This window comes from Pseudoliparis swirei, chromosome 16 (genome assembly GCF_029220125.1).
Source record: "Pseudoliparis swirei isolate HS2019 ecotype Mariana Trench chromosome 16, NWPU_hadal_v1, whole genome shotgun sequence".
NCBI lineage: Eukaryota > Metazoa > Chordata > Actinopteri > Perciformes > Liparidae > Pseudoliparis > Pseudoliparis swirei.
In genome coordinates this window covers 837,849-865,301 of record NC_079403.1, presented here as the reverse complement: position 1 = coordinate 865,301, position 27,453 = coordinate 837,849, and the positions used below count along the sequence as shown (strand labels likewise).

The following is a 27,453-nucleotide window of genomic DNA, read 5'->3' as shown; positions in this document are numbered from 1 at the left end:
TCTAGTGACTCATGGTTAACCCTCTAGTGACTCATGGTTAACCCTCTAGTGACTCACGTTATCCTCTAGTGACTCATGTAACCCTCTAGTGACTCATGGTTAACCCTCTAGTGACTCATGTTAACCCTCTAGTGACTCATGTTAACCCTCTAGTGACTCATGTTAACCCTCTAGTGACTCATGGTTAACCCTCTAGTGACTCATGGTTAACCCTCTAGTGACTCATGTTAACCCTCTAGTGACTCATGGTTAACCCTCTAGTGACTCATGTTAACCCTCTAGTGACTCATGGTTAACCCTCTAGTGACTCATGTTAACCCTCTAGTGACTCATGTTAACCCTCTAGTGACTCATGTTAACCCTCTAGTGACTCATGGTTAACCCTCTAGTGACTCATGTTAACCCTCTAGTGACTCATGTTAACCCTCTAGTGACTCATGGTTAACCCTCTAGTGACTCATGTTAACCCTCTAGTGACTCATGGTTAACCCTCTAGTGACTCATGGTTAACCCTCTAGTGACTCATGGTTAACCCTCTAGTGACTCATGTTAACCCTCTAGTGACTCATGTTAACCCTCTAGTGACTCATGTTAACCCTCTAGTGACTCATGTTAACCCTCTAGTGACTCATGTTAACCCTCTAGTGACTCATGTTAACCCTCTAGTGACTCATGGTTAACCCTCTAGTGACTCATGTTAACCCTCTAGTGACTCATGGTTAACCCTCTAGTGACTCATGTTAACCCTCTAGTGACTCATGTTAACCCTCTAGTGACTCATGGTTAACCCTCTAGTGACTCATGGTTAACCCTCTAGTGACTCATGTTAACCCTCTAGTGACTCATGTTAACCCTCTAGTGACTCATGGTTAACCCTCTAGTGACTCATGTTAACCCTCTAGTGACTCATGTTAACCCTCTAGTGACTCATGATAACCCTCTAGTGACTCATGTTAACCCTCTAGTGACTCATGTTAACCCTCTAGTGACTCATGTTAACCCTCTAGTGACTCATGGTTAACCCTCTAGTGACTCATGACCCTCAGTGACTCATGTTAACCCTCTAGTGACTCATGGTTAACACCTCTAGTGACTCATGGTAACCCTCAGTGACTGTAACCCTCTAGTGACTATGTTAACCCTCGTGACTCATGTTAACCCTCAGTGTGTGTGTGGACCCGTCACACTGCTGACACATCAGCTCAAAGGAAAGAGGTCAGGTCGTCCTGTGTGTAGCGTCTCTGACACAGAGGACAGCGGCTCAACGAGGCGCACGGGCCACAGCGGCTGTAGTTATTCTGCCAATCACAGTGCAGCCCGGGGGAGGCGGAGCCACACTGGCCACAACACACACACCTGAGGAGGACACACACACACCGTCAAGGAGGAGCACACACACACCGTCAAGGAGGAGGACACACCGTCAAGGAGGAGCACACACACCGTCAAGGAGGAGCACACACACACCTGAGGAGGACACACACACACACCGTCAAGGAGGAGGACACACCGTCAAGGAGGAGCACACACACACACACACCGTCAAGGAGGAGCACACACACACCTGAGGAGGACACGGACACACCATCAAGGAGGAGCACACACACCGTCAAGGGGGAGCACACACACACACACCGTCAAGGAGGAGCACACACACCGTCAAGGAGGAGCACACACACACCTGAGGAGGACACACACACACCGTCAAGGAGGAGGACACACACCGTCAAGGAGGAGCACACACACACCTGAGGAGGACACACACACACACCGTCAAGGAGGAGGACACACCGTCAAGGAGGAGCACACACACCGTCAAGGAGGAGCACACACACACCTGAGGAGGACACACACACACACCGTCAAGGAGGAGGACACACCGTCAAGGAGGAGCACACACACCGTCAAGGAGGAGCACACACACACCGTCAAGGAGGAGCACACACACACCTGAGGAGGACACGGACACACCGTCAAGGAGGAGCACACACACACCGTCAAGGAGGAGCACACACACACCTGAGGAGGACCACACACACCGTCAAGGAGGAGCACACACACACACACACCGTCGAGGAGCACACACACACACCGTCGATGAGCACACACACACACCGTCGAGGAGGAGCACACACACCGTCAAGGAGGAGCACACACACACACACACCATCGAGGAGGAGCACACACACACCGTCGAGGAGCACACACACACCGTCAAGGAGGACACACACACACACCGTCAAGGAGGAGCACACACACACACACACACACACCGTCGAGGAGCACACACACACCGTCAAGGAGGAGCACACACACCGTCAAGGAGGAGCACACACACACACACACACACACCGTCGAGGAGCACACACACACACACCGTCGAGGAGCACACACACACACACACACACCGTCAAGGAGGAGCACACACACACACACACACCGTCAAGGAGGAGCACACACACACACACACCGTCGAGGAGCACACACACACACCGTCAAGGAGGAGCACACACACACCGTCAAGGAGCACACACACACACACACACCATCGAGGAGCACACACACACCGGAGCACACACACACACACACACCGGAGCACACACACACATACACACCGGAGCACACATACACACCGGAGCACACACACACACCGTCGAGGAGCACACACACACACCGTCAAGGAGGAGCACACACACACACACCGTCAAGGAGGAGCACACACACACCACCACACACACACACCTTGAGGAGCACACACACACACACCACTGGCACACACACCTTGGAGGAACACACACGTGAGCAACACAACACTGGCACACACACACATAGCAACACTGACCTTGAGGAGCACCACTGACCTGACACACACACACCTTCACAGGAGCACTACACTGACCTTGACTCACACACTGACCTTGACTAACACAACACTACACTGACCTTGACTAACACAACACTGACCTTGACTAACACAACACTGACCTTGACTAACACTACACTGACCTTGACTAACACAACACTGACCTTGACTAACACTACACTGACCTTGACTAACACTACACTGACCTTGACTAACACTACACTGACCTTGACTAACACAACACTGACCTTGACTAACACTACACTGACCTTGACTAACACAACACTGACCTTGACTAACACAACACTGACCTTGACTAACACAACACTGACCTTGACTAACACAACACTGACCTTGACTAACACAACACTGACCTTGACTAACACAACACTGACCTTGACTAACACAACACTGACCTTGACTAACACAACACTGACCTTGACTAACACAACACTGACCTTGACTAACACAACACTGACCTTGACTAACACAACACTGACCTTGACTAACACAACACTGACCTTGACTAACACAACACTGACCTTGACTAACACAACACTGACCTTGACTAACACAACACTGACCTTGACTAACACAACACTGACCTTGACTAACACAACACTGACCTTGACTAACACAACACTGACCTTGACTAACACAACACTGACCTTGACTAACACAACACTGACCTTGACTAACACAACACTGACCTTGACTAACACAACACTGACCTTGACTAACACAACACTGACCTTGACTAACACAACACTGACCTTGACTAACACAACACTGACCTTGACTAACACTACACTGACCTTGACTAACACAACACTGACCTTGACTAACACAACACTGACCTTGACTAACACAACACTGACCTTGACTAACACAACACTGACCTTGACTAACACAACACTGACCTTGACTAACACAACACTGACCTTGACTAACAGCACTGACCTTGACTAACAACACTGACCTTGACTAATGCAACACTGACCTTGACTAACACAACACTGACCTTGACTAACACAACACTGACCTTGACTAATGCAACACTGACCTTGACTAACAGCACTGACCTTGACTAACAACACTGACCTTGACTAACAGCACTGACTTTGACTAACAGCACTGACCTTGACTAACAACACTGACCTTGACTAACAGCACTGACTTTGACTAACAGCACTGACCTTGACTAACAGTACTGACCTTGACTAACAGCACTGACTTTGACTAACAGCACTGACCTTGACTAACAGCACTGACCTTGACTAACAGCACTGACTTTGACTAACAGCACTGACCTTGACTAACAGCACTGACCTTGACTAACAGCACTGACTTTGACTAACAGCACTGACCTTGACTAACAGCACTGACCTTGACTAACAGCACTGACTTTGACCAACACCACTGTCCTTGACCAACAGCACTGACCTTGACTAACAGCACTGACTTTGACTAACAGCACTGACCTTGACTAACAGCACTGACCTTGACTAACAGCACTGACTTTGACTAACAGCACTGACCTTGACTAACAGCACTGACTTTGACTAACAGCACTGACCTTGACTAACAGCACTGACCTTGACTAACAGCACTGACCTTGACTAACAGCACTGACTTTGACCAACAGCACTGACCTTGACTAACAGCACTGACTTTGACCAACAGCACTGACCTTGACTAACAGCACTGACTTGACCAACAGCACTGACCTTGACTAACAGCACTGACTGACCAGCACTGACCTTGACTAACAGCACTGACTTTGACTAACAGCACTGACCTTGACTAACAGCACTGACTTTGACTAACAGCACTGACCTTGACTAACAGCACTGACTTTGACTAACAGCACTGACCTTGACTAACAGCACTGACCTTGACGTTGACGCAGTAGGGGTGGTAGCACTGTCCACACTGAGAACAGGCCAACAGTCGACCTTCAGCGCCTCGACCGAAGCTCCCACACACCACACACATGTCCTGCACACACACACACACAGATGAACAGGTGATGGTGAACAGGTGATGGTGAGACTTTACCTGTCGGAGGGTGAAGTGGTCCGAGACGGAGAACATCACCACCGTGTTGTGCATCGAGTTCTCCTCTTCCTCCTTAGGCTGCACCGGCTCCACATACACACACTGACACACACACACACACACAGCTATCAACATCCTTCATGTGCGTCCATCCAGCCGTGATGGTGTGTGTGAGAGTGTGACTGTGTGTGTGTTCTTACTCCAGGTGACACAGTCAGACAGTCCTGAGTCTTCAGCCGGCTCCTTCCTCTTCCTCCTCTTCCTCCTCCAAGACCTCCTCCCCTGGACCGCCTCCTCCCCGGAAACCCTGAACCACGACCCTGAGAGGGAGGGATGGGGAAGGGAACGAGGGGTGAGGTGGAGAGGAAGTGAGGAAGGGAACGAGGGGTGAGGTGGAGAGGAAGTGAGGAAGGGAACGAGGGGTGAGGTGGAGAGGAAGTGAGGAAGGGAACGAGGGGTGAGGAAGGGAACGAGGGGTGAGGTGGAGAGGAAGTGAGGAAGGGAACGAGGGGTGAGGTGGAGAGGAAGTGAGGAAGGGAACGATGGGTGAGGAAGGGAACGAGGGGTGAGGTGGAGAGGAAGTGAGGAAGGGAACGAGGGGTGAGGTGGAGAGGAAGTGAGGAAGGGAACGAGGTGTGAGGTGGAGAGGAAGGAGGAAGGGAACGAGGGGTGAGGTGGAGAGGAAGGAGGAAGGAACGAGGGTGAGGTGGAGGAAAGGAACGAGGGTGAGGTGGAGAGGAAGGAGGAAGGAACGAGGGGTGAGGTGGAGAGGAAGTGAGGAAGGAACGAGGGGTGAGGTGGAGAGGAAGGAACGAGGGTGAGGTGGAGAGGAAGTGAGGAAGGAACGAGGGGTGAGGTGGAGAGGAAGTGAGGAAGGAACGAGGGGTGAGGTGGAAGGGAACGAGGGGTGAGGTGGAGAGGAAGGGAACGAGGGGTGAGGTGGAGAGGAAGGGAGGAAGGGAACGAGGGGTGAGGTGGAGAGGAAGGGAGGAAGGGAACGAGGGGTGAGGTGGAGAGGAAGTGAGGAAGGGAACGAGGGGTGAGGTGGAGAGGAAGGAGGAAGGAACGAGGGTGAGGTGGAGAGGAAGTGAGGAAGGGAACGAGGGGTGAGGTGGAGAGGAAGGGAGGAAGGGAACGAGGGGTGAGGTGGAGAGGAAGGGAGGAAGGGAACGAGGGGTGAGGTGGAGAGGAAGGGAGGAAGGGAACGAGGGGTGAGGTGGAGAGGAAGGAGGAAGGAACGAGGGTGAGGTGGAGAGGAAGGAGGAAGGAACGAGGGTGAGGTGGAGAGGAAGGAGGAAGGAACGAGGGTGAGGTGGAGAGGAAGGGAGGAAGGAACGAGGGGTGAGGTGAGAGGAAGGAGGAAGGAACGAGGGGTGAGGTGGAGAGGAAGGGAGGAAGGGAACGAGGGGTGAGGTGGAGAGGAAGGGAGGAAGGGAACGAGGGGTGAGGTGGAGAGGAAGGGAGGAAGGGAACGAGGGGTGAGGTGGAGAGGAAGGGAGGAAGGGAACGAGGGTGAGGTGGAGAGGAAGGGAGGAAGGGAACGAGGGGTGAGGTGGAGAGGAAGGGAACGAGGGGTGAGGTGGAGAGGAAGGGAGGAAGGGAACGAGGGGTGAGGTGGAGAGGAAGCCAAATCAATCACTGAAGTCATATCCACCACTGCAGATATCAGAATACGGGCTTTACCACTTTCATGCTCCAGAGGGGGGGGGAAGGGGGGCGGGGCTTGGGGCTGTCCCACACAGCTTCTCCCATGGAGTCCTGGGAGGCCGAGGGGGGGCTGACCGGCCTGCGACTACTCCACCATGGACACTGGGTTGGGAGGAAGGAGGAAGGAGATAAGGACGTAATGCATTTAACAGACAGGAACCAAAACATCTCAAAGAGAAACAAACATCAAGTTGTTATATACACACATACATATATATGTATACACACATATATATATATATATACACACACACACATACATATGTATACACACATATATATATATATATACACACACACACACATATGTATACACATATATATATACACACACACACACATATATATATATACACACACACATACATATATATGTATACACACACACACATACATATCTGATTTTCCCAGCTGCTCCTGAACGCATCATCTCACTCTTCCGGTAAGCTTTGGTTGCCAGCTCAGCAGCGAGCATGACTTCTTCTTCTCCTCCCGCTCCCTCTTGCTCAGTGTGTCTCATGTATAATTATCCCCCTGCCTCCCTTAATGATAACGATACATGCAACAAGTGTAGCTTATTTGCAGGTTGGAGGCAGGTCTAAGTGGGTTAGATGCACGGCTCCGCGCTATCGAAGCTCAGACAGCTATGCTAGTTAGCCCGCCTCTCCGTAGCCGGCGCGGAGCTACAGTCAGCTGTTAGCTGTTCCCCGGCGGTAACCGTGCAGCCGGATGGTTGGGTAACTGTTCGCAGGAGTAGTAAGTCTACACAGAAGCCCGCTGTGCACCAACCACTTCACGTTTCCAACCAGTTTTCCCTGCTCAGCGACACACCGCTGAGGAACACACCCTGGTTATCGGGAGCTCTATAGTCAGGAACGTGAAAATAGCGAAGCCACGGACCAGAGTCGTGTGCCTCCCGGGGCCAGAGCGGGCGACGTGGAGTCTTGTTTGAAGCTGCTGGCTAAGGACAAGCGGAGATACAGTCAGATTGTAATACACGCCGGTGGTAATGACGCCGAGCCCGCCGCCGAACTCACTAAAATTAATGTGGAATCGGTGTGTGCTTATGCCAAGACGTTGTCGGACACCGTAATTTTCTCTGGCCCTCTCCCAAATTTGCAGACAGACGAATTGTATAGCCGAATGTCGCTTTCAACCGCTGGCTGTCGAGGTGGTGCCCAGCGAATAATGTGGGCTACGAGACAACTGGAAGACTTTCTGGGAAAGCCTGATCTGATGAGGAGAGACGGCATCCATCCCACGTTGGACGGAGCACGTCTCATTTCTGCGAATATGACCAAGTTGATCACCGGACTTAATCTATGACAACCCAGGGTTCAGATCAGGAACCGGGAGCAGAGTTGTAGTTTAACACCCTTCTCTGCTCTTCCATTCGAGCAGTTACCCACCCTTGACTTTAGAGTAGAGACTGTGTCTGTCCCACGGCCACTTCAATTAAATAAATCAAAAGTAAGCAGAAGAGGAGTCGTACACAATAACCTTATACAAGTTAACACAATTATTTCAGCAGTGCAACAAAATAGGTCTATTAAATGTGGTCTCCTAAATATTCGATCTCTGTCATCTAAAGCTGTGTTACTGAATGATTTAATATCAGATAATCACATTGATTTATGTTGCCTAACTGAAACCTGGCTGAGCCATGAAGAATATGTCTGCCTGAATGAATCGACTCTCCAAGTCATATTAATACTCACATTCCTCGAGGCACCGGTCGAGGAGGTGGAGTAGCAGCCATCTTTGAATCGAGCCTATTAATTAATCCTCAACCAAAATTACACTACACCTCATTTGAAAGCCTTGTTCTTAGTCTTTCACATCCAACCTGGAAAACACTACAGCCAATTCGATTTGTGATTCTGTACCGCCACCAGGTCCATATTCAGAGTTTATATCTGAATTCTCAGAATTTATATCAAGTTTGGTTCTTAAAACCGATAAAGTTATTATTGTTGGAGATTTTAATATCCATGTGGATGTTGATAATGATTGCCTTAGTGCTGCATTCATCTCCTTGTTGGACTCGATTGGCTTCTGTCAGAGAGTACAGCAACCCACTCACAGCTTTGGCCACACGCTTGATCTTGTTCTTACTTATGGCGTTGACATTGAGCATTTGAACGCCTTCCCACAGAATCCTCTTCTGTCAGACCACAACCTCATAACTTTTGAATTTATACTGAAGGAGTGTACTCCGTTAGTCAAAAGTTTCTACACTAGATGTCTAACTGATAGTGCTGTAGCTAAATTTAAAGAAGCGATTCCTTCTGTATTTGATTCGATACCACGTCTCAATATAACAGAGGACTCCTGGTCTAACTTTAGTCCGTCCCAGATTGATCATCTTGTTGACAGTGCCATAGGCTCTCTGAGAATGACACTGGACTCGATAGCCCCTCTGAAGAAGAAGACAGTGAGGAAGAGGAGGTTTGCTCCCTGGTATAACCCTCAGACCCGCAAACTGAAGCAAACGTCACGAAAGCTTGAACGCATATGGCGTTCAACTAATCTCAAAGAATCCCGCTTAGTTTGGCGAGACAGTCTTAAAACATATAAGAAGGCCCTCCGTAATGCCAGAGCAGCCTATTACTCATCAATAATAGAAAAAAATAAGAACAACCCCAGGTTTCTCTTCAGCACTGTAGCCAGGCTGACAGAGAGTCACAGCTCTGTGGAGCCGAGCATTCCTATAAACCTTAGTGGTAATGACTTTATGAACTTCTTTAATGAAAAGATTTTAACTATTAGGGACAAGATTAATAATCTCTTGCCCATAACCAGTGCCAATCTGTCCTCAAGTGGAATGGCCTTGGAAACCGCTGTATGCCCTGGTGTATATTTGGAGTGATTTTCTCCTATCAACCGTGACCAATTATTTTCAACGGTTTCTACTTGAACACGTCTACCTGTCTCTTGGACCCCATCCCGACGAGGCTGCTTAAAGACGTTTTGCCTTTAATTGGCGGCTCTCTATTAGATATTATCAATGTGTCTCTGCTAACAGGCCACGTACCACACTCCTTCAAGGTGGCTGTTATTAAACCTCTCCTGAAGAAGCCCACCTTGGATCCAGAGGTATTGGCTAACTACAGACCGATCTCTAACCTCCCTTCCTCTCCAAGATCCTTGAGAAAGTGGTCGCAAATCAGTTGTGCGACTTTCTACATCATAATAGTTTATTTGAGAAATTTCAATCAGGATTTAGAAAACACCACAGCACCGAGACGGCACTGGTGAAAATTACAAATGACCTCTTAATGGCAGCAGATAAAGGACTCCTCTCTGTCCTGGTCTTGTTAGACCTTAGTGCTGATAGGACCTCTCTGTACTGGTCTAGTTAGACCTTAGTGCTGCATTCGACACCATTGACCATGACATCCTGTTACAGAGACTGGAGCAGTCGATTGGCATTTCAGGCACGGCACTAATTTGGTTTAAATCCTATTTATCAGATCGATCTCAGTTTGTATTTGTAAACGATGACGCCGATAACCACCAACGTTAATCACGGAGTTCCACAAGGTTCTGTGCTTGGACCAATTTTATTTACCTTATACATGCTTCCTTTGGGCAATATTATCAGGAAACACTCCATAAACTTTCATTGTTATGCAGATGACACTCAACTATATTTATCGATAAAACCAGAGGAGAGCAACCAACTCTGTAAAATTCAAGCATGTCTTAAAGACATAAAAACATGGATGACCTGCAACTTCTTGATGTTAAACTCAGACAAAACCAAGTAATTTTAATCGTCCCTGAGCACCTCAGAGATCAATTATCTGGTGATGTGGTTTCTGTAGACGGCATTGCCCTGGCATCCAACACCACTGTAAAGAATCTTGGCGTTATCTTTGATCGGGACTTGTCCTTTAACTCCCACGTAAAGCAAATCTCAAGGACTGCATTCTTTCATCTACGTAATATTTTAAAAATCAGGCACATCTTGTCTCAAAAAGATGCAGAAAAATTGGTTCACGCTGCTACATTTCGAGACTGGATTACTGCAACTCCTTATTAGCAGGCTGCTCTAATAAATCTCTTAGGTCCCTCCAGTTGATCCAGAATGCTGCAGCTCGTGTTCTCACTAAACTAAGAACAGAGATCACATCACTCCTGCACTAGCTGCTCTGCACTGGCTCCCAGTAAAATCAAGAATCACTTTTAAAATTCTTCTCTTAACCTACAAAGCCTTGATTGGTGATGCTCCATCATATCTTAAGGAGCTTGTCGCCATATTGCCCCACTAGAGAGCTACGCTCACTAAATGCGGACTACTTGTAGTTCCTAGAGTCTTAAAAGTAGAATGGGAGCCAGAGCCTTTAGTTATCAAGCTCCTCTTTATGGAACCAGCTTCCACCTTCAGTCCGGGAGGCAGACACAGTCACCTCGCTTAAGAGTAGACTTAAGACCTTCCTCTTGACAGAGTTTATAGTTAGGGCTGAATCAGGTTTGCCCTGGTCCAGCCCCTTGATATGCTGCTATAGGCTTATAGCTGCCGGGGACGTTTTAGGATGCACTGAGTACCTATCTCCTCTTTTTCTCTCCTTAAGGATGAATTTTCATCTCAAAATCACACGTTACTAACTCTGCTTTCTCCCGGAAGTCCTTTTGACTTTACGCCTCATGGGGTCATCGGACCCTATGAGACGGCATAGATCCTATCTGCCTGATGGATCGCCTGGGTCGTGGAATTCCTGCTCATGACTACGCCACTGTCCTGTTGAGACTCCGCCCACTGTTGAGACTCCGCCACTCCTCCTCCCCACCGCCATCTGCCTGATGGATCGTGGAGGTCTCCATCGTGGAATATGCCTACTATGAACTATTCATACACTCTGTCATATTCATTGAATGTATTTAAACTCTAAATCTGTCCTTCTGTACACATTACATCTATTGCATCTGTCCATCCTGGAGAGGGATCCTCCTCTGTTGCTCTCCTCCAGGTTTCTTCCCTTTTTTTCCCCCTGAAGGGTTATTTGGGAGTTTTTCCTGGTCCGATGTGAGGTTTTGGGGCAGGGATGTCTATGTGTACAGATTGTAAAGCACTCCGAGACAAATTTGTAATTTGTGAAATTGGGCTATACAAATAAACTGAATTGAAAACTGAATGACATCTATTGTTCACCTGGTCACATGACATCTATTGTTCATCTGGTCACATGACATCTATTGTTCACCTAGTCACATGACATCTATTGTTCATCTGGTCACATGACATCTATTGTTCACCTAGTCACATGACATCTATTGTTCACCTGGTCACATGACATCTATTGTTCATCTGGTCACATGACATCTATTGTTCATCTGGTCACATGACATCTATTGTTCATCTAGTCACATGACATCTATTGTTCATCTGGTCACATGACATCTATTGTTCATCTGGTCACATGACATCTATTGTTCATCTGGTCACATGACATCTATTGTTCATCTGGTCACATGACATCTATTGTTCATCTGGTCACATGACATCTATTGTTCATCTGGTCACATGACATCTATTGTTCATCTGGTCACATGACATCTATTGTTCATCTGGTCACATGACATCTATTGTTCACCTAGTCACATGACATCTATTGTTCATCTAGTCACATGACATCTATTATTCATCTAATCACATGACATCTATTGTTCATCTGGTCACATGACATCTATTGTTCATCTGGTCACATGACATCTATTGTTCATCTGGTCACATGACATCTATTGTTCATCTGGTCACATGACATCTATTGTTCATCTGGTCACATGACATCTATTGTTCATCTGGTCACATGACATCTATTGTTCATCTGGTCACATGACATCTATTGTTCATCTGGTCACATGACATCTATTGTTCATCTGGTCACATGACATCTATTGTTCATCTGGTCACATGACATCTATTGTTCATCTGGTCACATGACATCTATTGTTCATCTAGTCACATGACATCTATTGTTCACCTGGTCTCATGACATCTATTGTTCATCTAGTCACATGACATCTATTGTTCATCTAGTCACATGACATCTATTGTTCACCTGGTCTCATGACATCTATTGTTCATCTAGTCACATGACATATATTGTTCATCTGGTCACATGACATCTATTGTTCATCTAGTCACATGACATCTATTGTTCATCTGGTCACATGACATCTATTGTTCATCTAGTCACATGACATCTATTGTTCATCTGGTCACATGACATATATTGTTCATCTGGTCACATGACATCTATTGTTCATCTAGTCACATGACATCTATTGTTCATCTGGTCACATGACATCTATTGTTCACCTGGTCACATGACATCTATTGTTCATCTAGTGACATGACATCTATTGTTCACCTGGTCACATGACATCTATTGTTCACCTGGTCACATGACATCTATTGTTCATCTGGTCACATGACATCTATTGTTCACCGAGTCACATGACATCTATTGTTCACCTGGTCACATGACATCTATTGTTCACCTGGTCACATGACATCTATTGTTCACCTGGTCACATGACATCTATTGTTCACCGGGTCACATGACATCTATTGTTCACCTGGTCACATGACATCTATTGTTCATCTGGTCACATGACATCTATTGTTCACCTGGTCACATGACATCTATTGTTCATCTAGTCACATGACATCTATTGTTCATCTGGTCACATGACATCTATTGTTCATCTAGTCACATGACATCTATTGTTCACCTGGTCACATGACATCTATTGTTCATCTGGTCACATGACATCTATTGTTCATCTGGTCACATGACATCTATTGTTCATCTGGTCACATGACATCTATTGTTCATCTGGTCACATGACATCTATTGTTCATCTGGTCACATGACATCTATTGTTCATCTAGTCACATGACATCTATTGTTCACCTGGTCACATGACATCTATTGTTCATCTAGTCACATGACATCTATTGTTCATCTGGTCACATGACATCTATTGTTCATCTGGTCACATGACATCTATTATTCATCTAGTCACATGACATCTATTGTTCATCTAGTCACATGACATCTATTGTTCACCTGGTCACATGACATCTATTGTTCATCTAGTCACATGACATCTATTGTTCATCTGGTCACATGACATCTATTGTTCATCTGGTCACATGCCATCTATTGTTCACCTGGTTACATGACATATATTGTTCATCTGGTCACAAATATACATACATATATCCATATATATATGTGTATATATTAGGGCTGTCAGCGTTAACGCGTTAATCTATGCGATTAATTTGGCCGCGTTAACGCACTAAAATATGTTAACGCAACTTTGTTTACTTCCGGTGTTCGTTGAAGTTTTTACACTCAAACCGAGTGTCAAGCCGCGGCAGTACGGTTTGACACTTTCCGTTTTTAAAACAATTATTTCTCCGCGAAAATAAGGATCATAAATCAGTTTAACTCGTGGATGAATCAGTCGGGTTTCCTCCTGCTCCTCCTTCCTCCCGTCTCCCCCTCTGACACACAGAGGAACGGAGGGCGACGTGTCGGGTGACGCGGCGCGGAAAGAACTCGTCACACGAAACCTTCACCGTGATTGGTCAATCCGTTTGTCTGTCAACACTTTGGGAAAAAAACAACCAATGAACACTCAGTAAATCACAAAGGACCTCCCACCTCACAGGTGAGGCTCATTAGCAGCCTGTCAGTCAGAGAGCAGAGAATACGGCACCAGGACAATGAGCCTCATTGAATAGAGCTGAGATTGTTCTGGAATGTTTGATGTAGAACACGTGGTATGTGTCATATGAAAACGCCTTTAAAAGGTGAATTTACATGTTGTTTGTAAAATGTATAAAATGCCCTCAGCCTCCAGAGGGTGAACAGGACATATGTGAATGTCAGTCAGTTACCAAGGCCACTGGTTCTGCTGCTGTTCAGTGGTAAAGATGACAGGACCAATGGGGTCTCAAGATACTTCTTTTTTTTTTACTAATCTGATGTTTCACTGAAGAAACAATTTATCATCCACAATATTAAATACCTCGCTGGCACTTTATAGGTAGGAGTCTCTTTGAAAACACAGCTCTGTGTGAAGTTTGGTCTTTAAAAAGAATGAACTTTTAATTGCGATTAATCGCGATTAATGAATTTCAAAATGTGCGATTAATTAGTTAAATTTTTTTAATCGATTGACAGCACTAGTATATATATATACATATGTATACGTACATATATATATATATATACACGTATATACCAGGGTTTTTCCTGCATAGAGAAAATTTGGGCGCACGCCTAAGCCGTTTTCCCGAGCGCCTAAGGCAAAAAAAAGTCCGCGATGGGAAAAAAACAAAACTAAAACTAAAACTGTGTTCATCACGTCAGCGAATATGTTCTCAATAGTATGTTTCAAGTCGGCTACAGCCGAACCCTCGTTCTGTTTTGATTAATAGTAATCGAGTTCAGTGTTTCCCCGAGGTTTACAGCTTCAGGGGGGCGGGACTAGTGCCGGTAGCCATGTTGGTGCCCTGAGCTTAATTTAACACTGAGGTGTGCTCACCTGTGTGCGCGCATCACCGCTGAGCGAGGTGCGCGCCGGCATCGGAGCTCTGGCGCGCGCGAGCCGAGAAGAGTTGTTTGGGGGGGGGGGGGGAGGAGACACTGGAGTTGATAAGCGTGTCTTCTTGTCTGATCAATACGCAACTGTGAGGTGAGCGAATGGACAGAGCGGCCAGCTGCCGATCACTCACTCAACAGCCCGACGTGCACGAACAGACCGTGTGCGCACAGAGCGCAAACAATTTTTTGGGAGCACCTAAGACCCATTTTGACCCAGGAAAAACCCTGTATACATATATATACATTAGGGCTGGGCAACGATTACATTTTTTTAATCGCGATTAATCGCATGATTTCCCTGATTAATCGCATTTGTATACGCAAAATCCAATAATTAATTAAAAAGTAGTGTATAGCGCACTTCTATTTGAAATGTTCTGCCATATGAATGAAAGTACCATAACATGTGTTGTCCCTCTAAGAGTGAGACACCAGAAAACACTTTCAGTGCAGTTTGTCAATTCCTAGAACTTGACACTTATTTTAAATGTACTGCCATATGAACTAAAGTGCCATAAAATCTGTCAGGACATTGTCCAACGCAGTGATGCAGAGACACTGTGACAGAACGCTGGAGACGCGAAGCAGGGACATGATCAAAGGCAGTCGTCTTGCAGCAGCGATCATCTCTGGTGCTCTGTCTGCTCAGTGTGGTGACTTTATGTGACACATTCCACTGCTGTGCAACTTCAGCAAAGTGTCAGCAGAATGTCTCTCCTCTGTGTTTATCACAGTCAGGGCATGTGAATGCAGCGCCCACTTCTCATCAATATAATGCTCAGTAACTCCGAGGTCATTGTGGTTACCGAGTGATGTCCAGTAGGGTGACCAGATTTGAGTTTGTGAAAAAGAGGACACTTCGTCTCGGGGGGGGGGGGGGGGGGGTGCTGAGATTAAACATCCCTCTTGTCCTGCCTGTTTTGTGATATACATGCCTAAAGGTGCCTAATATTTCTAGACTGAAATAATATCGGCATTATAATTATTATAACTATGAGGATTCTTTAGTTGCCTATTTTGTGGAGCCCCCTCAGGACGTGGTGCCCTCCGCACAGCGCGTAGTGCGCTATGGGAGCGGCGGCGCTGGTTGTAGTGTATAGCATGCCGCACAAACAACAATGAACTAGTGGAGGCGGCGAGGTGCTCCGTGTTGCCAGGTTGGAGACGGTGAAGTATCGTACCAAAGGCTCAAAATGGTTGTATTTGGAGGATAATTATCGTGTATCTGGCAACCCTGAGATCGGTCGACCAATGACTGTCCTCTATACCGTCAGAGCTCACGTAAGAAGGGAGATACCATTTCCAAAACTTGTAAGGGGTAAATACGAGTTTATGAAAACCCAGAGAAACACAAATATCCGACGAAGCAAAATCCCGACGTTTTTGGAATCCCTGCCGGACGCATTTTGTAGGTCTCAGAAGCAGGACATGTCCGGGGAAAGAGGACGTCTGGTCCCCCGATGTCCAGTCGTCCCCATGAGAGCAACAGCACGTTGTGAAGCTGTCGCTTTGCAGTCCTCTCCTTTCATCCAGCTCGTGTATTCTCCGTGTGACGTGTGTCTTGAGTCTCATACCTGCCGTCATTTGTTGAGATTCTCCATGTTTGTTAAACCGCGAATGACTTTCTTTTCCGGCTCCGCAAGCAGTAGCAGACTTTTACAAAATAAAAGCCTGTGAGCAACACACTTTTACAATAATAAAATAAATAATAAAACCTGCGTTAACGCGCGATAAAATAATTGTCGGCGTTAATTCATTGATGCGTTAACGCAAGATTAACGCGTTAACGTGCCCAGCCCTAATATACATATATATATATATACACACATATATATATATACACACATATATATACATATTAGTGCTGTGAAAAATAACGCGTTATGATTAAATTACAGGATTAGTTTTGTTTTTTTAACGCATTTAACGCATGCGCAGAATGAGCTTCCAATCCGTCTGTTGTTGGTCGTCTCTAACCAGCAGCGTGTCATTCTGTCTCTAGTGTCGCGTTAACACGACTCCGATCTCCGTCTCGCGCGCGGCAGAGCTCGGATGCCGGCGTGTGCACTGGTGAGCAAGTTATGTGCACCCTGTGTATAAATGTATATATGTGATTAATCATGATTAATCCACAGAAACCTGTGATTAACCTGATTAAAAATTGTAATCGTTTCACAGCCCTAATACATATACATATATATATGTGTATATATACATATACACACATATATACATATATATATATATATATACAGGACTGTCTCAGAAAATTAGAATATTGTGATGAAGTTCTTTATTTTCTGTAATGCAATTCAAAAAACAAAAATGTCATGCATTCTGGATTCATTACAAATCAACTGAAATATTTCAAGCCTTTTATTCTTTTAATATTGCTGATTATGGCTTACAGCTTAAGAAAACTCAAATATCCTATCTCTAAATATTAGAATATCATGAAAAAGTATACTAGTAGGGTATTAAACAAATCACTTGAATTGTCTAATTAACTCGAAACACCTGCAAGGGTTTCCTGAGCCTTGACAAACACTCAGCTGTTATAAATCTTTTTTTTTACTTGGTCTGAGGAAATATTAAAATTTTATGAGATAGGATTTTAGAGTTTTCTTAAACTGTAAGCCATAATCAGCAATATTAAAAGAATAAAAGGCTTGCAATATTTCAGTTGATTTGTAATGAATCCAGAATGCATGACATTTTTGTTTTTTTAATTGCATTACAGAAAATAAAGAACTTTATCACAATATTCTAATTTTCTGAGACAGTCCTGTATATAGATCATGATGTTTAAAATTTTTTTTATTTCAACTAAACTGACACCAAACCAGAGGTCAAAGGTCACAAACTTGTTTGAGCCGGGCTCTGCCAGGGGAGAACTTCCTCTTGGAGATGGCTGGTTTTCCCATTCCAATCTTAGGTATCAGGGGGAGCACCGTGATGGGAGGAGCCTGAGGAGAAGAGATGAGGAGGTCAATCACCAGGAGGAGAACACTGGGAGAGTAAACAAGGAGACACTGGGAGGATATCAAACTCCCTCCTCGATGAAACGGAGCGCTACAGTACGAGTCGAGGTGTTGCTCAACAGGCCTCAGCTCCAGGACTATTTTACTAGGACGGTCAAAGTAAGAATTATTGCCAATGAAATGTTAATATTTTCCAATAGTAAACAAAAAAAGTTTTTTTCTGCATTTGTAGTGTTTGACCAAAGCGATGCGGAGTGGCGCCCAACAGACCCGTGACATGGGAGTCCTCACACGCTTACCTTGGAAAGAGGAGACGACTCCCTGGCCGGTGGAGAGGACAGGAGAGGAGTCGAGGACAGAGAAGGCGGGGTTACCAGAGACCTGGCGGGAGAGGCCTCGGCGGAGAAGGGAGACTGCCTGAGACGGATGGAGAGGTCGTCCGAAGGCCTGGACGAGCAGGCAGGAGGCCCTCGCCGGGAGAAGGCAGGTGGGCTAGGGGAGGAGAGATGCAGGAGGGAGGGGGGAGGAGATGAGGAGGACATCAAAGCCATCACCTCAATGTCCAAGTCCAGCTCCAGCATAGGGCTAACCGGCTCCTCCTCCACTTCAGATTGTTCCTCCTGCTCGGCCCTCGCATCCTTTCCTTGTTCCTCCTCCTCGGCATCCCGCATCTCCCTCATTGGCTGTTGCCCAGCAACCACCTCGGAAGTGGCCACGTCTGTAGCTATTGGCTCCTCCTCCTCCCTCCCTAAAGGCTCAGAATGTGATTGGTGCTTATCTTTGGTGAGTTCAAACCGACTCTGTGATTGGCTGTCATCATCCGCTGATAACACATGACAGAAAAGCGGTTTGTCCTCTAGCCCCGCCCCCCCCATCACGGCTGTACTTTGAGAGCTCGGTTCCTCTTCCAGAGGAAGGACAGGGGGAGGCAGGATATTGGGGGAGAGGAGTAAGGCAGTCCTGTGAGGGGAGGCCTCCAGAGAGCCGGCTCTCGGAGGAGGAGGCTGTGGTGAGGGGAGGGGGGAGGCAGGAGGTGAAGATGGGGGGAAGTAGGAGGGCTGTTGGAGTGGTAAGGCCGATTGTGGTGTGGTGAGTGGAGGCGTGGGAGGAGCTGACTGAGGGTCTTCATTCAGAAAAGATCCCAGCTGGACTCCTTCAGAGAAGAAGAAACGGTTCAGATGAACATGAAGACACAAAGATACTTTACAGTCACCGTGAATTCAGCTTCACGGCGTCCTGACGGACAATCACGGAGGACGCCATCGTCGGCGTCTCTAAACGTCTTGTACGACGGTGAGCTGATGTCATGATGAAATCACAGTGTGGACATATCGATGCGGTCCAACTCCATTGTGCTGCTGCCTACCTGAAGGGGGGCAGTCGGAGCTGCTCTGCTGATCCTCCTCCTCCACCTGGTCTGGTGCTCCTCCACCCTCTGGACTCTCCTTTGTTGTCTGGTGAGGCTTCTCCGGCATCGCCTCCTTCTCTTCACTCGTCTTTTCCTGCTCCTCCACCATGCTCACATCTAGAGAAAGACAAAGTTAGAAACTATAAAAAAAAACACCCAGTCAACACGAATAGTTTTATTTTCTAGGCACATGGTTTGATGTCCAAGCCTTACTTCACGTGTTCTATCGCTGACACTCACCCACAGGGACTGAAGACTCCCTCGTGGTTGTGTGTCGCTGGGGGCTGGAAACAAAGTGGCCTTCAGGACGAGGACCAGCATCAGGCAGGACAGGCCTAGTAGGACTAGGGCTGGTTTCAGCAACAACAGGACTAACTGAATGTGGACCAGTGGCATCTTCACACCTCGTAGGGCTACCTGGTCCAGAACTGGGACTAGCCTCTGGTGCAACTGGGCTACTGTGCACAGCCTGGGCAGTTCCACTAATGTGGCTAATGCTAGGCATCGCCGTATGATCCTGAGAGGGACTTGAATGAACAGTGCTCGCATGGCTCGGACTAGCTGGAGGAGAAGTAGCATCAACAGGGGCGTCTGGTCTTGGATACGAGGGGCCTTCCGGGGAAGGGATTTGTGGACTTTTACCTGCAGATCTGTGGGGGGTAGGGAGAGGACTAACTGGGGACTGGCTAACCTGGTTGGAACCAACAGCAGACGAGTCTTCGTGGAGGGAACTGGCAGGTGCAGGACTCGTCTGCCTAATCGTGTCTTTAGGTTCAACACGACCAGAATCAAGCTGAACCCCTCCAGGAAGAACAGAGATTTGTATGATGGAACTGGCCACAATGTCCACATTAAGACTTGAGCTGGTCCAAGAGGGGCTTAGCGGGGCGCCGGGCAGGACGGGGCTTCCTGTGGGGCTACGGTACGTTTGACTTGCCTGAGCTGCACCGTGAGGTGGGCCAACACAAGATCCAGCAGCATGTGCAGGGCTGCTGGATGGCGTGCTAGCTAATGAGGGAGTCGGACTACAGGTGCTCTGTATGTGAGGAGCAGCTTGACCAGGAGGACTAGACCTCTGGGGAGCGTGGCTGTCATCGACATCAGTAATGCCAGCAGAGTGGGAACTCCTCGCTGGGCTAGAATCAGACGGCCTACAGCTGGTAGGCATGGGCTTGGTCCGGACTGGAGAGGAAGCAGAAGGACTGCAGGTCCTGGGAACATGTGAGGGGCCTCGGCTTGGCTGAGTCTGTGCGAGCCTGTTGCTCAGCGTCCTGGACGCAGCAGGGCTCGTAGTAACTCCACATTGTGGAGAGAAGTTAGCCCCGTTGTGGTCGACATCTAATGCCATCTCCTCATCCTGACACGAGATGGGCTGGCTGGGTGGAACCAGTACTTCTGAGGGGCGACCTGCTTGTGTTGAGGACCAAACAGGTGACGTCAAGGGGCTAGTTGGTTGTGTGGAGGAGCTGGGCTCGGGGCCGCTCCAGGCCCGATCAGAGCGTACGGGGCGTGAAGCTGTTCCACTGGTGTGTTTGGGGCTTGCATTAGCCGAGCTATTTTGGAACGGTATGGGGCTGGCGCTACCTTCAATAGCTTCTGTGCAGCGAGGTGGGCCGTCATGAGCACACGGTGACACCGTTAGGCTCATCTGGACACGGCTTTCTGGTGTGGGCGTGATGGACGGACCGGAGACGGGACTACTTTCCAATGCTTGGCCATTACGGTTGGGACTCTCCAAGGACTTCAGCTCTGTGTTCCTGGTTTGGGCGCATGTCGTTGTGACTCTTGACTGTGTAGCAAGCAGAACAGGAAGAAGGCCACGATGTAAAGGCTTGGAAGGCGTTGTGGAGTTGGCGTGTACTGGGCTAGCAGGCAGAGACCTGGCACACTGCGTGGCTGTGTGTGAGGTCGGTAATGGGCTACATGGAGCTGAAAGGGGCCTCAGTGAGGCAGGTCTTCTTCCGGTCTGAGGAGCCCGACAGCAGACTGCCGAGAGCTCCCGGTCCAGTGGAGAAATGGCCCATGAAGGCCCACATTGCAGCCCAGAAAAGCGGGTTGGTCTTGGGCTCTCCTGGTTCAGTGTATATTCAGCATCATGTCTGGGACTCTCTGCAGGCGATGTGTCGACCTGGACAGGGCGATGCCGTCCCTGTGGGGGGCCGTGCTGAGGCTCGGTGCTGAGCATGTCAGGAGGACGACATGCTCTCCCGCCCTGTGGGGGGCCGCTCTGTGGAGTACTTTGCTGAGGCTCTCCTGGCTGAACACAGGTCGGACCACGCCCTGCCTGGCACAGAGGATGTGCAAGGCTACACAATATGGGACTTCCCTGGATTGGACTCTGACAGTTTGTGGCCAAGAGCGGATCCTCTGTGGAATTCAGAGTAGGTCTTTGTTGAAGCGCTGCTGAATTAACTTGAGACAGATTGTGGCAATCTAGGAGCTCTGTAGGATCACGGTGAGATAGTGAAGGACTTCCCTGGAGCTCAGTAGGTCTAGAGGGAGATGGTGCTGGACTCTGTGGGGGTTCTGTAGGTCTAGAGGGAGATGGTGCTGGACTCTGTGGGGGTTCTGTAGGTCTAGAGGGAGATGGTGCTGGACTCTGTGGGGGTTCTGTAGGTCTAGAGGGAGATGGTGCTGGACTCTGTGGGGGTTCTGTAGGTCTAGAGGGAGGTGGTGCTGGACTCTGTGGGGGTTCTGTAGGTCTAGAGGGAGATGGTGCTGGACTCTGTGGGGGTTCTGTAGGTCTAGAGGGAGATGGTGCTGGACTCTGTGGGGGTTCTGTAGGTCTAGAGGGAGGTGGTGCTGGACTCTGTGGTGGTTCTGTAGGTCTAGAGGGAGGTGGTGCTGGACTCTGTGGGGGTTCTGTAGCTCTAGAGGGAGATGGTGCTGGACTCTGTGGTGGTTCTGTAGCTCTAGAGGGAGATGGTGCTGGACTCTGTGGTGGTTCTGTAGGTCTAGAGGGAGATGGTGCTGGACTCTGTGGTGGTTCTGTAGGTCTAGAGGGAGATGGTGCTGGACTCTGTGGTGGTTCTGTAGGTCTAGAGGGAGATGGTGCTGGACTCTGTGGTGGTTCTGTAGGTCTAGAGGGAGATGGTGCTGGACTCTGTGGGGGTTCTGTAGGTCTAGAGGGAGATGGTGCTGGACTCTGTGGTGGTTCTGTAGGTCTAGAGGGAGATGGTGCTGGACTCTGTGGTGGTTCTGTAGGTCTAGAGGGAGATGGTGCTGGACTCTGTGGTGGTTCTGTAGGTCTAGAGGGAGATGGTGCTGGACTCTGTGGGGGTTCTGTAGGTCTAGAGGGAGATGGTGCTGGACTCTGTGGGGGTTCTGTAGGTCTAGAGGGAGATGGTGCTGGACTCTGTGGTGGTTTTGTAGGTCTAGAGGAGATGGTGCTGGACTCTGTGGTGGTTCTGTAGGTCTAGAGGGAGATGGTGCTGGACTCTGTGGGGTTCTGTAGGTCTAGAGGAGATGGTGCTGGACTCTGTGGTGGTTCTGTAGGTCTAGAGGGAGATGGTGCTGGACTCTGTGGGGGTTCTGTAGGTCTAGAGGGAGATGGTGCTGGACTCTGTGGTGGTTCTGTAGGTCTAGAGGGAGATGGTGCTGGACTCTGTGGGGGTTCTGTAGGTCTAGAGGGAGATGGTGCTGGACTCTGTGGGGGTTCTGTAGGTCTAGAGGGAGATGGTGCTGGACTCTGTGGTGGTTCTGTAGGTCTAGAGGGAGATGGTGCTGGACTCTGTGGTGGTTCTGTAGGTCTAGAGGGAGATGGTGCTGGACTCTGTGGGGGTTCTGTAGGTCTAGAGGGAGATGGTGCTGGACTCTGTGGTGGTTCTGAGCTTAGAAGCTGGACTGGGTTATGAGTGGCAGTAATAGGTGGTGCTTCAGTGGACGATGGAGGACTGCATGGGGGTGGAGGGAGGGGAACATCTTCTGGAGGCCTGCAGGTGGTGCAGACGTAGTCTTCAGCTGGCGCCCTGCCCCCCCCAGTCTGCATGATGCACTCCGTGTGGACACACCTGGAGCAACACACAGTCCCACCTGTTGGTCAGTGAAGCTTCAGGAGTGTCGAAATCAGTCAAGTTACCTTATGGAACCTCTCAAGTAGACGTTATCATGGTGGATCATCAGGCTGCTCTATAAGTCTCTAAGGTCAACTCCTTATCATCAGGCTGCTCTATAAGTCTCTAAGGTCAACTCCTTATCATCAGGCTGCTCTATAAGTCTCTAAGGTCAACTCCTTATTATCAGGCTGCTCTATAAGTCTCTAAGGTCAACTCCTTATCATCAGGCTGCTCTATAAGTCTCTAAGGTCAACTCCTTATCATCAGGCTGCTCTATAAGTCTCTTAGGTCAACTCCTTATCACCAGGCTGCTCTATAAGTCTCTAAGGTCAACTCCTTATCATCAGGCTGCTCTATAAGTCTCTAAGGTCAACTCCTTATCATCAGGCTGCTCTATAAGTCTCTAAGGTCAACTCCTTATCATCAGGCTGCTCTATAAGTCTCTAAGGTCAACTCCTTATCATCAGGCTGCTCTATAAGTCTCTTAGGTCAACTCCTTATTATCAGGCTGCTCTATAAGTCTCTAAGGTCAACTCCTTATCATCAGGCTGCTCTATAAGTCTCTAAGGTCAACTCCTTATCATCAGGCTGCTCTATAAGTCTCTAAGGTCAACTCCTTATCATCAGGCTGCTCTATAAGTCTCTAAGGTCAACTCCTTATCATCAGGCTGCTCTATAAGTCTCTAAGGTCAACTCGTTATTATCAGGCTGCTCTGTAAGTCTCTAAGGTCAACTCCTTATTATCAGGTTGCTCTATTAGTCTCTAAGGTCAACTCCTTAGCATCAGGCTGCTCTATAAGTCTCTACGGTCAACTCCTTATCATCAGGCTGCTCTATAAGTCTCTAAGGTCAACTCCTTATTATCAGGCTGCTCTATAAGTCTCTTAAGTCAACTCCTTATCATCAGGCTGCTCTATAAGTCTCTAAGGTCAACTCGTTATTATCAGGCTGCTCTGTAAGTCTCTAAGGTCAACTCCTTATTATCAGGTTGCTCTATTAGTCTCTAAGGTCAACTCCTTAGCATCAGGCTGCTCTATAAGTCTCTACGGTCAACTCCTTATCATCAGGCTGCTCTATAAGTCTCTAAGGTCAACTCCTTATTATCAGGCTGCTCTATAAGTCTCTAAGGTCAACTCGTTATTATCAGGCTGCTCTGTAAGTCTCTAAGGTCAACTCCTTATTATCAGGTTGCTCTATTAGTCTCTAAGGTCAACTCCTTAGCATCAGGCTGCTCTATAAGTCTCTACGGTCAACTCCTTATCATCAGGCTGCTCTATAAGTCTCTAAGGTCAACTCCTTATTATCAGGCTGCTCTATAAGTCTCTTAAGTCAACTCCTTATCATCAGGCTGCTCTATAAGTCTCTAAGGTCAACTCCTTATCATCAGGCTGCTCTATAAGTCTCTAAGGTCAACTCCTTATTATCAGGCTGCTCTATAAGTCTCTAAGGTCAACTCCTTATCATCAGGCTGCTCTATAAGTCTCTAAGGTCAACTCCTTATTATCAGGCTGCTCTATAAGTCTCTAAGGTCAACTCCTTATCATCAGGCTGCTCTATAAGTCTCTAAGGTCAACTCCTTATCATCAGGCTGCTCTATAAGTCTCTAAGGTCAACTCCTTATTATCAGGCTGCTCTATAAGTCTCTAAGGTCAACTCCTTATCATCAGGCTGCTCTATAAGTCTCTAAGGTCAACTCGTTATTATCAGGTTGCTCTATTAGTCTCTAAGGTCAACTCCTTATCATCAGGCTGCTCTATAAGTCTCTTAGGTCAACTCCTTATTATCAGGCTGCTCTATAAGTCTCTTAGGTCAACTCCTTATTATCAGGCTGCTCTATAAGTCTCTTAAGTCAACTCCTTATTATCAGGCTGCTCTATAAGTCTCTTAGGTCTGGTACACAGGTACGCATGCGCGAAAATAATCAACAATGCGTAAAGCCACTTGTGTTACTTCGCGCCTTTGCGTACTGACCGATCTGATGTTGGTCGTCTCTACAGCAGCATGTTATTTCTGTCTCTACGTGTCGCGTTAACACTTCTCGGCTCTCCGTCTCGCGCGCCGCAGAGCTCCGATCCCGGCGTGTGCGCGCACATCGGGACGAAAAAAAGTCACTTGCACTTAACCCTAACTGTGACCTCATGCCTGTTAGCAACAGGAAGTCTAACTGTGACCTCATGCCTGTAGCAACAGGAAGTCTAACTGTGACCTCATACCTGTAACAACAGGAACAGATTACATGGTCCTGTGGTGTGTCGAGGTCGCAGAGCGGGCAGGGCAGGGCCATGTCACATGACTCGCAGAGAAACGGGTGATTGGCCCACTGGCCTGATGACCTCACACCACAGAGACGACAGATTCTGCAGTTCTGGGAGAGAGAGGTTTAAAACACACACACGCGAGCACACACAGGTTGTCGTGGAGTGTGTTTCTCACCTTGCATCTCCAGCCGGGCCCCAGAGTTCCATCCAGAGGAGGAGGCGTGAGACAGTGTGTGTGGTAGGACTTATCACAGCGCTCACACACCAGCATCGGCCCGTCATCCCCGTGCACCCTGAAGCACACACACACACACAAGTAAGGACACTGTTTGTACGACAGCAAGAGTGTGTGTCTGGATGTATTCCTCTGAGTGTGTATGTGTGTATTTCTCTGTGAGAGTGTGTGTGTGTGTATGTATTTCTCTGTGAGAGTGTGTGTGTGTGTATGTATTTCTCTGTGTGTGTGTGTGTGTGTGTGTATTTCTCTGTGTGTGTGTGTGTATGTATTTCTCTGTGATAGTGTGTGTGTGTGTGTGTGTGTATTTCTCTGTGTGTGTGTGTGTGTATGTATTTCTCTGTGATAGTGTGTATGTGTGTATTTCTCTGTGATAGTGTGTGTGTGTGTGTGTGTGTGTGTATGTATTTCTCTGTGTGTGTGTGTGTATTTCTCTGTGTGTGTGTGTGTATGTAGTTCTCTGTGTGTGTGTGTGTGTGTATGTATTTCTCTGTGATAGTGTGTGTGTGTATTTCTCTGTGATAGTGTGTGTGTGTGTATGTATTTCTCTGTGATTGTGTGTGTGTTTATGTATTTCTCTGTGATAGTGTGTGTGTGTATTTCTCTGTGATAGTGTGTGTATGTATTTCTCTGTGATAGTGTGTGTATGTATTTCTCTGTGATAGTGTGTGTGTATTTCTCTGTGATAGTGTGTGTGTATTTCTCTGTGATAGTGTGTGTATGTATTTCTCTGTGATAGTGTGTGTGTGTATTTCTCTGTGATAGTGTGTGTATGTATTTCTCTGTGATAGTGTGAGTGTATTTCTGAGTGTGTGTATTTATGTGTATTCATAAGTGTGTGTGTATTTCTGTGTGTGTGAGTGTATTTCTCTGTGATAGTGTGTGTGTATGTATTTCTCTGTGATAGTGTGTGTGTGTATTTCTGATGTATTTCTGTGATAGTGTGTGTGTGTATTTCTCTGTGATAGTGTGTGTGTGTGTATGTATTTCTCTGTGATAGTGTGTGTGTGTATTTCTCTGTGATAGTGTGTGTGTATGTATTTCTCTGTGATAGTGTGTGTATGTATTTCTCTGTGATAGTGTGTGTGTGTGTATGTATTTCTCTGTGATAGTGTGTGTGTGTATTTCTCTGTGATAGTGTGTGTGTGTGTGTGTATGTATTTCTCTGTGATAGTGTGTGTGTGTGTATTTCTCTGTGATAGTGTGTGTGTGTATTTCTCTGTGATAGTGTGTGTGTGTATGTATTTCTCTGTGATAGTGT

At 47.5% G+C, this 27,453-nt stretch overlaps 1 protein-coding gene across 1 annotated transcript in view; it reads right to left on the bottom strand.

The window, feature by feature from the left end:
- The window catches only part of LOC130206592 (histone-lysine N-methyltransferase 2C-like), a 134,748-nt gene that overhangs the window by 77,462 nt on the left and 29,833 nt on the right, over positions 1 to 27,453 (bottom strand). Inside the window, exons 11-23 of the mRNA XM_056434638.1 lie at positions 26,133 to 26,250; positions 25,913 to 26,064; positions 23,082 to 23,654; positions 19,885 to 22,724; positions 19,603 to 19,761; positions 18,536 to 19,389; positions 18,120 to 18,221; positions 6,605 to 6,730; positions 5,122 to 5,241; positions 4,922 to 5,023; positions 4,738 to 4,861; positions 2,843 to 2,861; positions 1,212 to 1,356 (exon numbers count right to left, since the gene is read on the bottom strand). Coding sequence (XP_056290613.1) covers positions 1,212 to 1,356; positions 2,843 to 2,861; positions 4,738 to 4,861; positions 4,922 to 5,023; positions 5,122 to 5,241; positions 6,605 to 6,730; positions 18,120 to 18,221; positions 18,536 to 19,389; positions 19,603 to 19,761; positions 19,885 to 22,724; positions 23,082 to 23,654; positions 25,913 to 26,064; positions 26,133 to 26,250 — 5,434 coding nt within the window. The remainder of the gene's footprint in view (positions 1 to 1,211; positions 1,357 to 2,842; positions 2,862 to 4,737; positions 4,862 to 4,921; positions 5,024 to 5,121; positions 5,242 to 6,604; positions 6,731 to 18,119; positions 18,222 to 18,535; positions 19,390 to 19,602; positions 19,762 to 19,884; positions 22,725 to 23,081; positions 23,655 to 25,912; positions 26,065 to 26,132; positions 26,251 to 27,453) is intronic.